Source organism: Dermochelys coriacea, chromosome 3 (genome assembly GCF_009764565.3).
Source record: "Dermochelys coriacea isolate rDerCor1 chromosome 3, rDerCor1.pri.v4, whole genome shotgun sequence".
Classification (NCBI taxonomy): Eukaryota; Metazoa; Chordata; order Testudines; family Dermochelyidae; genus Dermochelys; species Dermochelys coriacea.
In genome coordinates, this window is record NC_050070.1 from 160,633,509 (window position 1) to 160,649,774 (window position 16,266).

Genomic DNA, 16,266 nt, shown 5'->3' on the forward strand with positions numbered 1-16,266 from the left:
GTCCTGCTTTGAGCAGGGGGTTGGACTAGATGACCTTCTGGGGTCCCTTCCAACCCTGATATTCTATGATTCTATGATTCTAAATATCTACTGTTTGTAGTTAGAATAGACTCATGAATGAGTCTTTTGATAATGCATCTCGATTTGTCTCTTTTACTTTTCCCTTAGTAATCTGTGAGTGAATTCAGTGTTCCTGAAAAGTAGGTATTAATGCACAGTATCTTGAGCCAGGCATAATCTAGGAAAGTAAAATGCTATGCAAGCTTCCCAACACATCTCTTCCATTGTACTTCACTCTTGAACAGAGAATGCCAATCATGTTACACAGAGAGTGGTTTCATAATGTTTACAAATGGGTGCATCCATCTGTTTTTGCAGTAACAGGATGAGATCCTAATATAGTATAACCCTATGAGAGAAAACAAATCCATCCAGGTTTCCTACAGTTAGATTAGGATACAATAAAATTTACATAATGGATTTGTTATGCACAGTGATTGATAACATTTCTGGTACACGTGTATCATAGGGTATTTTGTCAGAGACATTGTCAGGATCACACTGGCATGTAAGTCAGTGGGAACAACTAGGGAAGATGAATAACACTCAGGAGCAGTAGTTTCAATCCCCTTCCTCAAGGCTTTCTTTTGTAGATTTATAAACAAAGGATTCCAAATAAAATAAAAATAATCCATTCAGAACAACAAATCTCAATGCTTGTCAGAGATGTTTCCAGCTTCTTTCACACCTTTCTCCTAGTTAGCCACCACAACAGTCAATTCCTCGTTAACTTAATATACCCCACCTTTGATTACCCATGTTACAGGGAAGGGTCTGCATTAACACCTCATACACTGGGACTTATAGAATGCCTTTTTACCTTATCACAGGTGTTTCAAATCCAGAAATATACAGTATGTGCATCTTAATCCTTAGACAACTACTGGGGACTGGAAGGCAAAGGGCACTATTTGAAGGAGGGTTGCTAGCAGGTGGGCAGAAATGGTAACCTGTATTCCAAGGAGCAGAAAAGGTATCCAAGCAGCTGAGAAATGGAACAGATTGGATGAAGATTCCTGCTCGAATGATAGAAAACTCCCCTCAATCCTTGGCTTATTTTCTTCAAGTGACACACACCTTACTGCTTCAATTTCCCAGCCCCAAGAACAGCTGGCAGCAAGATGCTTTTCTTATCAGGAGAAAGAAAGGTACAGCAGTTGATGGGAGACTTTGGTGCAGCTGTTTGTCAGGAGAGGTGGGAGAAGGAACGATGAAAAACTGAGGATGAGCTTAATTTCTTATTGTTCCTCCAATGCAATTTATTCGTCAGTGCTTTAAGGGTTATTTTAATAAAAAATCTCACAACTGTGAATTCTCATAAGAACCAGGAATTCTTTATTAAACATTGTTTCAATGAACTCAAGATCATAAAACTTTAAGTGTTTCCAAAGTAGAGAACTAAAATCTATGTTTAGGACATACCTGGTTTGAAATCCCACACAAATGAGGGTTTCTTAGATGCCTAAAGCCACCTCTTTCCTTATACAATACTACATACAATTTTGTGATTAATATGAAAAAAATTATTTGAGGTATTTTAAGAACTTCCATTTGCTGATATAATTTTCCCCAACTATCTGACCTATTACCTGGAAAATACGTTGTAAGGATTGTAAGGAAGGTTGAGGCAGAACCAACAGGCAAAAATGTGTGAGAAGACGTGGGCTAATCTCATTTCTTCCACCACTTGGAGGGGCACAGTCTGCAACCAGTGAGACATCCTGGATATTCTGTGAGAAACAGAATGGGAGAAACTTCAAAGGCAGGAACTGAATCAGCATTTCAAAACAAAATGAAATTTTAGAGCTCCTATGCTATTGCAAGGATTTCCACTTCAAAGTCTCCATCTTGCTCCAAATGTAAATGTAGTTAGAAAATGGGCCAAATTAATCCCCAGTATAAATATATAAATCCAGTGACTAGAACAATGACAGCAGGCTGAGCTACAATTTATATATATTAGGGCTGTTGATTAATCTCAGTTAACGCTCACAATTAACTAAAAAAAATTAACAGAGATTAAAAAAATTAATCGCACTGTTAAATAATAGAAAACCAATTGAAATGTATTGAATATTTTGGATGTTTTTCTACATTTTCAAATATATTGATTTAAATTACAACACAGAATACAAAGTGTACAGTGCTCACTTTATATTTATTTTTATTACAAGTGTTTGCACTGTAAAAATGATAAAAGAAATAGTATTTTTCAATTCACCTCACATAAGTCAAAAAATGCAATTTCTTTATCGTGAAAGTGCAACTTAGAAATGTAGATTTTTTTGTTACATAACTGCACTCAAAAACAAAACAATGTAAAACGTTAGAGTCTACAAGTCCACTCAGTCCTACTTCTTGTGCAGCCAATCACAAAGAGAAACAAGTTTGTTTACATTTACGGGAGATAATGCTGCCTGCTTCTTATTTATGTTACCTGAAAGAGAGAACAGTCGTTCACGTGGCACTTTTGTAGCTGGCACTGCAAGGTATTTTCATGCCAGATATGCTAAACATTTGTATGTCCCTTCATGCTTTGGCCATCATTCCAGAGGACATGCTTACATACTGATGATGCTCGTTAAAAAATAATGCGTTAATTAAATTTGTGACTGAACTCTTTGGGGGAGAATTGTATGTCTCCTGCTCTGTGTTTTACCCACATTCTTCCATATATTTCATGTTACAGCAGTCTCGGATGATGACCCAGCATGTTCTTCATTTTAAGAACACTTTCACTGCAGATTTGATAAAACGCAAAGAAGGTACCAATGTGAGATTTCTAAAGACAGCTACAGCACTCGACCCACGATTTAAGAATCTGAAGTGCCTTCCAAAATCTGAGAGAAATGGGATGTGGAGCATGCTTTCAGAAGTCTTAAAATAGCAACACTCCAATGCAGAAGCTACAGAACCTGAACAATCAAAAAAGAAAATGAACCTTCTGCTGGTGACATCTGACTCAGATGATGAAAATGAACATGCGCTGGTCTGCACTGCTTTGGATTGTTATCGAGCAGAACCTACCATCAGCATGGACATATGTCCTCTGGAATGGTGGCTGAAGCATGAAGGGGCATATGAATCTTCAGCGCAAAGAATAGTTATCAATGGTTAGTTGTCAAATTTGGAGGGCAATTCTAGAGGGGTCCAACAGAGGTCAGTCCTTGGTCTGGTACTATGGAGAATATGCTTATAAAATTTGCAGACAACACCAAACTGGGCAAGGTTGCCAGCACTTTGGATTAGATTAGAATTCAAAATGACCTTGACAATTTGGAAAATTGGTCTGAAATCAATAAGATGAAATTCAATAAAGACAAGTGCAAAGTACTTCACTTTGGAAGGAAAAATCAAATGCACAACTACAAAATGCAGAGAACAGACTAGGTGGTAATTTTGCTCTGGAAAAGCCTTCCTAGGGAAATTGTGGAGTCTTTATCATTGGAGGTTTTAAAGAACACCTTGGACAAACACCTGTCAGAGATGGTTTTGGTTTACTTGGTCCTGCCTTAGTGGAGGGGGCTGGATTCGATGATTTCTTGGGGTCTTTTACAGCCCTACATTTCTATGACTGTTTGAAGGAATTTTGAAAATGGGACGATGAAATAAAAACCTGGCAACAACTAAACTTCAAGGTTCAGCACTGAACAAAAGCACTACCTGAACTAAGCCAGGGAACAAAGTTTGGCTCAAAAGCTCTCACACATTTGGAACTGTTCAAATTGTAGCAGAAACTCTCAGATCCTGACTAGTGGAGACTCCAAAAGGACTTATCTGGGGGACTTGAATTCATCTTCAATACTTCCCGGACAACAGGGAATTTGGGACCTGAGTCCACACCTTCACAGAGAAGTTCACGCACATGGCCTGGAAGACTGATCAGGCCCCCTAGGAGACTTAATCTTTAGAATATTGCTCAGGACTATTTAAACTGAATTGATAACGGACATATTAGTGCAAATAATTTTAAGGAATTCAATGTTTATTTTGAATTCTTAGATAGATTGATAGACAGAGAGACAGACAGACAGGTTGATTTATAATTTAAGTTTCAATCTTTTATTATAAAGAAAGGGAAATGTTGAGTGGTTATGGAGTTCCTGGTCCTCCACAGTTCCAGAGTTGTCCATAATGAATTGCACTGGGAGCTTAATAAAGAGAAGGACTTCTTGGATCAGGGAGTTCTCTAGTTACCACTTAATGCATGGCACCTTAAGTGTATGTCCTGAAGCTACAGAAAGAAGAGACCATAAGAACTGAAAGCAGTGGTGATGAAACAAGGTTCTGAAAAGAGAAAAAGATCCTCAGGAGCCAGGGCAAGGCCAAAAGGCGTTCTGTAAGGATACAGGGAGAGGAGTTCTATCCAGCTGAAGCAAGGTATGAGATGAATATGAGATTTTAAAAAATTGTATAAGTATTTTTAATTTCATAAAATGTAATGTAATCTATTTAACTAGAACACAATAAAACCGTATTTTCTAAATAAATTCTAGTTAAAATATTCTTCTTTTAAAAATTTTCTTGCTTCTCAAATCAGAATTTTTAAAAAATTCTAGTCTTTTAGATCAATAAGACATATTTAAGGCTCTCCCCATCCCTCCTGGAAAATTCATTTAAAATATACTCCATTGTTATCAGTAATTTATTAAATATGATCATAATATTAATATGAAATGGTTAGTAGCCCTTAGATCTAACTTTAATCTTCTGCAAAGAGCAAGTTATTAGAACTGATAAAAAATCTGAAATCCATACTGTACCTTCCATGCAAGTTGCTTAGTGTCATAAAAACCTCCTAAATCTAAAAATTGTCTGATTGATTCAAGTGGTGGCTGGGCACCACAATCCTCTGGTATTGGCATATTCAGATCATCAATAAACACTATCACCTGTGAATAAATATAACCACATTAGAAATCATATCATTTATGTTAAGCTTAGTTTTACTTATTATTACAGAGTATTAACATGAAGTGACTGTTTTACACACATAATTATGAACCAGCTATATTGTTCTTTATCTAAAACACACATTAATTAGTGTACTTGCACAAATGACCTCGTATATGTCATTATATCAGCAGCTCAGATATAAACTGAAAGGTACAGGAAGCTATTATATCTCATCCAAATGGAAACAGTGACAATGCTTTAATATTAAGAAACATAAAAAACATAAGAATGATCATACTGCATCAGAACAATGGTCCATCTAGAGCAGTATCCTGTCTTTTGACAGTAGACAGTGCCAGATGTTTCAGAAGGAATGAACAGAAAAGGGCAATTTATCAAGTGATCTGTCCCCTGTTGTCCAGTCCCAGCTTCTGACTGTCAGAGGTTTAGGGCCACCCAAAAGGATAGGATTTCATCCCAGACCATCTTCCTAATAGCCATTGATGGACCTGTCACCCATGAATATAGTTGAATATGAATATGAATAACCCAGTTATACTTTTGACCTTCACAACATCCCCTGGCAACGAGTTCCACAGGTTGACTGTGTGTTGTGTGAAGTATTTCCCCTCAGACAGAGACAAACACCTACAAGATCTCTATCAAGCGTTCTTACAACTACAATACCCACCTGCTGAAGTGAAGAAACAGATTGACAGAGCCAGAAGAGTACCCAGAAGTTACCAACTACAGGACAGACCCTACAAAGAAAACAACGGAACGCCACTAGCCATTACCTTCAGCCCCCAACTAAAACCTCTCCAATGCATCATTAAGGATCTAAAACCTATCCTGAAGGATGACCCATCATTCTCACAGATCTTGGGAGACGGGCCAGTCCTTGCTTACAGACAGCCCCCCAACCTGAAGCGAATACTCACCAGCAACCACACAACAGAACCACTGACCCAGGAACCTATCCTTGCAACAAAGCCCGTTACCAACTGTGTCCACATATCTATTCAGGGGACACCATCATAGGGCCTAATCACATCACCCACACTATCAGAGGCTTGTTCACCTGCACATCTACCAATGTGATATATGCCATCATGTGCCAGCAATGCCGCTCTGCCATGTACATTGGCCAAATTGGACAGTCTCTACATAAAAGAATAAACGGACACAAATCAGACATCAAGAATTATAACATTCAAAAACCAGCTAGAGAACACTTCAATCTCTTTGGTCACTCGATTACAGACCTAAAGTGGCAATTCTTCAACAAAAAAACTTCAAAAACAGACTCCAACGAGAGACTGCTGAATTGGAATTAATTTGCAAACTGGATACAATTAATTTAAGCTTGAATAAAGACTGGGAGTGGATGGGTAATTACACAAAGTAACACTATTTCCCCATGTTTATTCCCTCCCCCGTCCCCCTCCCCGGGGCTCTCCTGTTGGTAATAGTCACCTTACCTGATCACTCTTGTTACAGTGTGTATGGTAACACCCATTGTTTCATGTTCTCTGTGTATATAAATCTCACCACTGTATTTTCCACTGAATGCATCTGATGAAGTGAGCTGTAGCTCACGAAAGCTTATGCTCAAATAAATTTATAAGTCTCTAAGGTGCCACAAGTACTCCTTTTCTTTATACCACAGTTAATTGTTCTGCAATTTCATAAGTGAGTTCCTTCAGAACTCTTGGGTGAATACCATGTGGTCTTGGTGACTTATTACTATTTGATTTATTAATTTGTTCCAAAACTTCCTCTACTAACATCTCAATCTCGGACAGTTCCTCAGATTTGTCATCTAAAAGAATGGCTTGGGTATGGGAATTTCCTCATATCCTTTGCAATGAAAACCAATGCAAAGAATTAATTTAGATTCCCTGCAACAGCCTTGTCTTCTTTGAGTGCTCCTTTAGCCCCTCAATTGTCCAGTAGCCCCACTGACAGGCTTTGGCAGGCTTCCTGCTTCTGATGCATTTAAATAAATTGCTTGTTATTTTTTGTGTCTTTTGCTAGTTGTTCTTCAAATTCTTTTTTGGCCAAACTATACTTTTATACTTGCCAGACTTTATGCTCCTTTCTATTTTCTTCAGTAAGATTTAGCTTCCAATTTTCAAAAGGTATCTTTTTGTCTCTAACTGCCTCTTTTACTCTGTTTAGCACTGGTGGCATTTTTTGGTCTTCTGTTTTTTGTTTTGTTTTTTTAAATCCAGGGTATACATTTAGTTTGAGCCTCTATTATGTTTTTTTAAAACTTCCATGAAGCTTGCAGGCATTTCACTCTTGTAACTTTCCTTTTAATTTCAATTTAACTAGCCTCCTGTAGAGTTCCCTTTTAAGTTAAATGCTATTGTGCTGGTTTCTTTGATATCCCTCCAAAGGATATTAAATTTAATTACATTATGGTTGCTATTACCTAGTGGTTTAGCTATATTCACCTTTGGGACCAAATCCTGTGCTCCACTTAGGACTAAGTCAAGAACTGCCTTTTCCCTTTTGAGTTCCAGGACTAGCTGCTTCAATAAATAGTCTTACTGAGTGAGATCATCCCTTCCCACAATAAAACTTGCAGGAAGCAGTTCTGGGAAAGGAAGTCACTCTTCCTTGCACAACTGCACAGGGCCAGGCAAACTACATTTGACTTTACAAACAATGAGAGATTTCATAGCTATGGAAGAACATGCAAGGAGATTAATACTATGTATTTTCTTAGTTCCTATTTGGATTTTTAAAACAGTTATTGTAATGTATTAGATTTGTGAATGGTGTCCAGAGTGGAGGCCAGGGTGGTAGCCAGCAATGGAAACAGCAACAGCTCATTGTCAGAGATTGGCTTAATCAGCTAATTGAGTAGGCTGGCTAGCTGGCTGAAACATATAGGAAGCTTTGTATTTATTTCTGTAGCGACTATAAGGTTAATAAATGAATGGGATTGAATAAATAAGGTTAACAATACATTACTTATTAAGAACATCTTATCCCTGACATCCTGCCATTACTTATGAAATATTACATTAGTAATTGAAAAGAAGCACAACAGTAACAGATACAAACAATAATCCAAACAGCCTAATACACACAACAGTAGTTAGAGAGACAAGGGGGATGAGGTAATATCTTTCATTGGACCAACTTCTGTTGGTGAGAGAGACCAACACCGCTACAACAACAATGCATTTAACAGTAGTTAAACAGACACACTTTTGAAATAAGTCAAATCGTTCTGTCAATCTTTTTAGTGTTTCTTTTAAGCATTGCCAGCATTTTTAAGCATTGGTAGAGTAGAGCACTGTTTTACCTGTTTGGATTTTGGTGCACCAAGAGCATCTTTACTTTTTAGTATTAATTTCTGACGAATCCAAGCCTGTATTTGGGCAGCACTGGTATGGGCACCACACTGTATTGTGGAAACTATCACACCCTTGATTCTTTCAGATGATGGAGCAATGTCATCAGTTTCACTTGCAGAATACAACCCCTTCGTTGACTTCAGATCTGTGTCAAAAACAAAATTAAGGGTCAGAATGATATCTGATCAACAGTGGATCTACTCTCCTCACCATTCTAAGGGCATGTCTACACTACGAAATTAGGTCGATTTTATGAAAGTCGATCTTTAGAAAGCAATTTTATACAGTTGATCGTGTATGGCCCCACTAAGCGGTGCACTGTGGGTAGCTATCCCACTGGAATTATGGGTTAAGCTCCCAATGCCTGGGAGCAAAAACATTCTCGTGGGTGGTTTTGGGTACATATTGTGAGTCTCCCCTCCCTCCCTCCTTCCTTCCCTCCTTGAAAGCAACAGCAAACAATCATTTTGCACCTTTTTTCCTGGGTTATCCGTGCAACGCCATAGCACAGCAAGCATGGAGCCCACTCAGCTGCGCACTGCTTTTGTGAGCATTTTAAACACCTCGTGCATTATCCTCCAGTATGTGCAGAGCCTGGCTAGGAGCCACAAGCATAAGGAAGATTGTGAGGAGGACATGGACACAGATGTTCCAGAAAGCACAGGATGTGGCAATTGGGATATCATGGTGGCATTGGGGCAGGTTGATACAGTGGAAAGCCAATTCTGGGCCTGGCAAACAAGCACAGACTGGTGGGACCGCATAGCATTGCAGGTAAGGGATGATTCCCAGTGGTGAAACTTTCGCATGCATAAGGCCACTTTCATGGAACTTTGTGAGTTGCTTTCCCCCGCCCTGAAGCACAGGTTTACCAAGATGAGACCTGTCCTGACAGGTGAGAAGTGAGTGGTGATACCCCTGTGGAAGCCTGCAACGCCTGACTGCTACCAGTCAGTCGGGAATCAATTTGGAGTGGGCAAATCTACTGTGGGGGCTGCTGTGATCCAAGTAGCCAAGGCGATCAATAACCTTCTGCTAACAAGGGTAGTGACTCTGGGAAATGTGCAGGTCAGAGTGGATGGCTTTGCTGCAATGGGGTTCCCTAACTGTGGTGGGGCGATAGACGGAATGCATATACCTATCTTGGCACCGGACCACCTTGCTAAACAGTACATAAACTGCAGGGGGTACTTCTCAGTGGTGTTGCAAGCACTGGTGGATCACAAGAGCTGTTTCACTGACATCAGTGTGGGATGGTCAGGAAAGGTGCATGATGCTCGCATCTTTCGGAACTTCGGGCTGTTCGAAAAGCTGCAAGAAGAGACTTTCTTCCCAGACCAGAAAATTACTGTTGGGGATGTTGAAATGCCCATAGTTATCCTTGGGGACCCAGCCTACCCCTTGCTCCCATGGCTCATGAAGCCATACACAGGCAGCCTGGACAGTAGTAAGGAGCAGTTCAGCTATAGGCTGAGCAAGTGCAGAATGGTGGTAGATTGTGCCTTTGGACATTTAAAAGCCCGCTGGTGCTGTCTGCTGAGTAGGTTAGACCTCAGCACAACCAATATTCCTATTTTTATAGCTGCTTGTTGTGTGCTCCATAATATCTGTGAGAGTAAGGGGGAGACGTTTATGGCAGGGTGGGAGGTTGTGGCAAATTGCCTGGCAGCCAATTTTAAACAGCCAGACACCAGGGCAATTAGAAGAACACAGCTAGGCGCGCTGCACATCAGAGAGGCTTTGAAAAACAGTTTCATGACTGGCCAGGCTATGGCGTGACAGTTGTGTGTGTTTGTCCTTGATGCAAAACCACCCCCTTTTGAATGTACTTCCCTGTAAGCTAATCCCCCTCCCACCTTTGACCACAGCTGGCAAAGGAAATAAAGTCCCTATTGTTTTGAATCCATTCATTCTTTATTTATTAAAAAAAAATTGAGATCACTGACAACGCTGACTAGTAAAAGGTAGCCCGGGTGGGGTGGGGGAGGAGGGAAGGACAAGACCACATTGCTTATTGTAGCCACATTACAAATCAAAGCTGTTTGAATGACAGCCTTCTGTTGCTTGGGCCATCCTCTGGAGTTGAGTGGCTGGGTGCTCGGAGCCTGCGTTCTTGGGCATCTGGGTGAGGAGGATATGGAACTTGGTGAGGAGGGCAGGCGGTTACACAATGGATGCAGTGGAGGTCTGTACTCTAGTTGAATTTCCTGCAGCTCCACCCGATGCCTCATCATGTCCGTTTGCTCTCCCATTAGCCTCAGCATCTCCTCCTGCGTGTTCTGATCATGCTCACTGTATGCTTTCCTGGCCTCTGCCACCGAATGCATCCATGCATTCAGCTTTGCCCTATCAGTGCAGGAGGATTGCATGAGCTCTGAAAACATATCATCATGAGTGCATTTTTTTCACCTTCTAATCTGTAATAACCTCAGGGACTGAGTTGATAAGGGGAGCATAGAAACATCTGCACCGGCAGCGGGGATAACAAGGGAGAGTACAATTTAAGAAAATACATTTCTGAGAACAAAAGGGAGACTCTTTCACAGTGAATCAAGCAATTTACAGCAGACAGCACATGTGTTTTAGGTACAAGGTCTCATTTTGCATTTTATATTGAGCGCTTGGCGGTATGGTGACACATCACACATGACTGGGCAACAGAGTTCAGTTTCTAGGCAGCTGTGGTAAATCAAAGGGTACGTGGGGTTGGCTTCTTCCATGTTCATAACATGTGGGAATGGTTTCAAACTGCAGCGTCCTCCTTTCCCATAGCAAGCAATGCTGGTTGGGTTTGCCATTTAACAGGAGGGGCTGCGGTTTTGGGGTGGATGTGCAGCACTCCCTTCTCCCCACAGTGTGGCTATTCTCTGGGATGATCCCTTTTAGACAAGCACAAACAGCTCAGCATGAACTGGATCCTTTTACTGTTCCCTTACAAAACTTCCCCTATTTCAACCAGGTGACCATGAATGATATCACTCTCCTGAGGCTGACACAGAAAGATAAAGACCGAATGTTGCATGAATGTGACCAAAACCCAGGACCATTTGCTGCCATGCTTTGTGCTGCAATGACTCCAGACTACTGGCTTGGCATAGTAAAGCATCCTACCGTGGAGGACGAAATAAGGCAGCCCTCCCCAGAAACCTTCTGCAAAGGCTTTCAGAGGACCTGCAGGAGAGCTTCCTGGAGATGTCCCTGGAGGATTCCCACTCCATCCTCAGATCCTCAGTTAACAGACTTTTCCAGTAGCTGTACTGGCCGTGAATGCATCCCAATTCTTCAGGGCAAATCAATCATCAAACCCAATTGCTTTTAACCCCTGTAGTGTAGTTATAAATGTGCACTCACCAGAGGTGCCTTCTCCACTTTCAGGGTCCGGGAACAATTCGCCTTGGGAGGGTATTGGCTCCAGGGTAAGGAAAAAATCCTGGCTGCCGGAGAGAACAGATTCTCTGCTTGCCTGCTGCGCATTCTCCTCCTCTTCCTCATCCACAAAATCCTCCTCCGTGTTGCGTGAGACTCCCCCCTTGCAGGTGTCCATGGACAGTGGTGGGTTAGTGGTAGGTTTTCCCCTAGAATGGCATGCAGCTGATCATAGAAGCAGCATGTATTGGGCTCTGACCCAGAGCAACTGTTTGCCTCCTTTGTCCTTTGGTAGACTTGCCTGAGCTCCTTATCTTTCATGTGGCACTGCTGTGTGTCCCTGGTGAAGACTCTGTCCACCATACCCTGTGTGATTTTGGTATATATATATATCAGCATGTCTTCTGCTGGTTCGGAGTTTTGCTCCCCATTCAGCAATCAGATCCAGTGTCTCCCGTTCGCTCCATGCTGGAGCTCGTTTGTGATTCTGGGACTGCATGGTCACCTGTTCTGCTGAGCTTGCCATACTGACCGAACAGGAAATGAAATTCAAAAGTTCCTAGGGCTTTTCCTGTGTACCTGGCTAGACCATCAGAGTTGAAAGTGCTGCCCAGAGTGGTCACATTGGAGCACTATGGGATAGCTCCCGGAGGCCAATAACATCAAATTGCACAACGCTGCATCTGCACTACCCCAAATTTGACCCAGGAAGGTCGATTTTAGCACTACTCCCCTTGTCGGGGAGGAGTACAGCAGTCAATTTTAAGAGCCCTTTAGTCAGCGGAATGGGGTTGGTTGTAGCTGCATTGCTTATAAAATCAACCTAACATGGCTAAATTCGACCTAACCTTGTGGTGTAGACCAGACCTAAGATGCTATTAATATTGCATACTGTTATTACAGCTAATATTTTCTTTTAATATCACTACCAAAAATGTAATTCAAGTCAAAGTGCGTACTGTCTTCATATTAGTGTGGTATTTTAAGCATTGCCAATGTTTTTAAGCATGGTAGAATAGAACACTGTTTTATTTGTTTGGATTTTGGTACAATTCAAAGGTGCTTCTATGAGTTAACTGTAATTTTATAGTTTGAATTCAAAGCATCTCATTGCCTGTGTATCTTAAAAAAGCATATTTAAAACGTAAGTTAAAAATGTTTTCGTCTCCTGAAAGAGATAAAGGAAGTTTACTACTAAGCTACTGTGTAAATATATACATTATTTGTTCAAAAATTGCTTTTCCAAATATAGAGATTACATTAAAAAGTTTTAAAAAATTCTTAACAGTGGAAGATGACCAAAAAACAGCTAATTCTCCACTAGAATTACTTATGACAGCGGTTATCAAACTTCAGCAAACCAAGGACACTCATTTTGATTTAAATTTTTTTGGGGACTTCCCAAGCCCTCTCACTCAGCCCCAGGCTCCACCCCCACTCCAACCATTCCCCCAAAGCCCCACCCCTGCTCCACCTCTTCCCACCTCCCACTCACTCCATCCCCCTCCCTCCATTGCTCACTCTCCCCCACCCTCACTCACTTTCACCAGGCTGGGGCACAGGGTGACCAGGTGTCCCGTTTTCGACTGGAAAACTGGGTTGAAAAGGACCCTGGCGGCTCCGGTCAGCACTGCGGAGCTGTGCTGCTAAGGCAGGTGTCATAAATATAAAGGGAAGCGTAAACACCTTTAAAATCCCTTCTAGCTAGAGGAAAAACCCTTTCACCTGTAAAGGGTTAAAAAGCTAGGATAACCTCGCTGGCACCTGACCACAATGACCAATGAGGAGACAAGATACTTTCAAAGCTGGAGGGAGGGAGAAACAAAGGGTCTGTGTCTGTCTGTGTGATGCTTTTGCGAGGGATAGAACAGGAATGGAGTCTTAGAATTTAGTAAGTAATCTAGCTAGATATGCGTTAGATTATGATTTCTTTAAATGGCTGAGGAAATAGGCTGTGCTGAATAGAATGAATATTCCTGTCTTTGTGTCTTTTTTGTAACTTAAGGTTTTGCCTAGAGGGATTCTCTATGTTTTGAATCTAATTACCCTGTAAGGTATTTACCATCCTGATTTTACAGAGGTGATTCTTTTTACCTTTTCTTATATTAAAATTCTTATTGTAAGAAATTGAATGCTTTTTTCATTGTTCTTAAGATCCAAGGGTTTGGGTCTGTGGTCACCTATGCAAATTGGTTAGGATTTTTATCAAGCCTTCCCCAAGCAGGGGGGTGCAAGGTTTTGGTGAGGATTTTGGGGGGAAAGACGTTTCCAAACAACGCTCTCCCAGTAAATGCAGTCAAACGTTTGGTGGTGGCAGTGGAAGTCCAAGGGCAAAGGGTAAAATAGTTTGTACCTTGGGGAAGTTTTAACCTAAGCTGGTAAAAGTAAGCTTAAGAGGTTTTCATGCAGGTCCCCACATCTGTACCCTAGAGTTCAGAGAGCGGAAGGAACCTTGACAGCAGGTTAGTCCTTCCTTGTCCTGGCATCACGCTGCGCCCCAGAAGTGGCCAGCAGGTCTGGCTCTGCCCTCACCCTGAGCACCGGTCAATGGGAGCTGGGAGGGAGGGGGTGGTGCCTGCGGGCAAGAGCAGCGCACGGAACCTCCTGCCTGCCCAACCTACTAAAGCCAGACCTGCTGCTGGCTGCTTCCGGGGCACGTACAACGCGGTGTAAGGACAGGCAGCCAGCCTGCCTTAGCTCTGCTGCACTGCTGACCGGGAGCCGTCCAAGGTAAGCCTGCGCCTCAACCCCGATCCCCAACCCTCTGCCCCAGCCCTGAGCCCCCGCAAACCCAGAGCCCCCTCCTATATCCCAAACCCTTGGACCCCCAGCCTAGATCCCTTACCCTTTCTGCACCCCAATCCCCTCCCCCAGCCCAGAGCCCCCTCCCACACCGTGAACCTGTCATCCCTGAGCTCTCACCCCAACCTGCTAACTCAAGCCGCAGCCCCCTCCTGCACTCCGACTCCCTCGAACTCACCGCCCAGCCTGGAGCCCCCTCCTGCACCCTAAACCGCTCATCCCAGAGCCCGCCCCCACAGCCGGAGCCCGAACCCACACCCGAAGCCTCTGCCCCAGCCCAGTGAAAATGAGTGAGAGTGGCGGAGAGCGAGCCACTGAGGGAGGGGGAACGTAGTGAGTGGGGGTAGGGCCTCGGGGCAGGATTAGGGTGTTCGGTTTTGTGCAATTAGAAAGTTGGCAACCCACTGGGGCAGGGGGTTGGGGTGCTGGAGGGGGTGCTGGCTCTGGGAGGGAGTTTGGGTGCGGGCTTTGGGCTGAGGCTGGGGGTTGGGATGCAGGAGGGAGTTTGGGTATAGGGTGCAGGCTCTGGGCTGGGGCAGCGGATTGGGTGTGGGAGGGAGTGGGGGCTCTGGGAGGAAGTTTGGGTTCAGGTTGTGGGCTCTGGGCTGGGGAAGGGGGCTTGGATGCGGGTGGGAGGTGAGGAATGCGGGCTCTGATTGGAGGGCGCTTACCTCAGGCAACTGCCAAAAGTGACTGGCACAGGCTCCTAGGTGGGGAGGTCTACGGGGTCTCCACGCGCTGCCCTTGCCCACAGGCACTGCCTCCGCAGCTCCCAATGTTCAAAGTTCCCGGCCAATGGGAGCTGTGGAGTCAGTGCTGGGGGCGGGGGCAGTGCGTGGAGACCCTTTGCTCCCCGCAGGGATGTGCCGGACAGTTCTGGAAGCGGCAGAGAGCCAGGGCAGGCAGGGAGCCTGCCTTAGCCCTGCAGCACTGACTGATTTTTAGCGCCTAAAATCTCCCACTTTGGCTTCAGTAGCCTCCAGGAGATAGAGCTGTTCCCTGGTGTGCAGGTGCTGGGAGGAAGGGGAAGGAGTTGATCAGTGGGGCTCACAGACACCCTGTAGTATCCTCAGAGACCCTCAGGTGTCCGTGGACCCCAGTTTGAGAAACGCTGACTGATGATGTATTTTCATTTGTATATGAAGAATGAAAAGCTGTGAATAGCAACTCTACTGAATTGTGACAGAGGACACTGAAACTGGATATCCATTCTAGCCTGTATGGACCAACCTTCAGATGGCAGCCATGCAAATTTCTGGAATTAGAACTTGACAACCACAAAGAAATTGCAAAAGAGGTACCAGTTTTAGTACTAGAGACATTCCAGGATCCTAGAGGAAATGTGTTGCAACATCACTTAAAACTGAGGGACATGAGTGACTTTGCCAAATGCGGCATTTTGTGATGCATACTTTTAAGGTGGTGGCATTTTACATCCTCAGAACTCCATAACCATACTGCCTCTAACCTTCCATTTCAGGTAAGATTATTGGGAAAGTTGTAGTGAAGCACTTCCTATGTCATCTGGAGTTCTCAGATTTATTTGTTCTGTAATAATAATCCTTGAGTCCAGAGAACAGTATGGAAAATGAATCAATCTTACTGGCTGATAATTTCCTTCTAGCAATGGACAACAGTCACACAGATTCTTTTAGATCTTTCAGTAACATTTGACATTGTTAGCCGTAAGGTTTTATTGACTTGTCTGTAAATTGTGCTGGGATGGATGAAATTACACGTAAGGGGTTCCATTCTTTTTTTGTTCCTTCAC

The 16,266-nt window shown here is 43.0% G+C and overlaps 1 protein-coding gene across 1 annotated transcript in view; it reads right to left on the reverse strand.

Moving 5' to 3' along the window:
* Positions 1-16,266, reverse strand: part of DNAH14 (dynein axonemal heavy chain 14) — a 551,687-nt gene that overhangs the window by 161,382 nt on the left and 374,039 nt on the right. The window contains exons 50-52 of the mRNA XM_043511487.1: positions 8,276-8,472; positions 4,824-4,952; positions 1,650-1,790 (exon numbers count right to left, since the gene is read on the reverse strand). Of these exons, the coding sequence (XP_043367422.1) occupies positions 1,650-1,790; positions 4,824-4,952; positions 8,276-8,472 (467 nt within the window). The remainder of the gene's footprint in view (positions 1-1,649; positions 1,791-4,823; positions 4,953-8,275; positions 8,473-16,266) is intronic.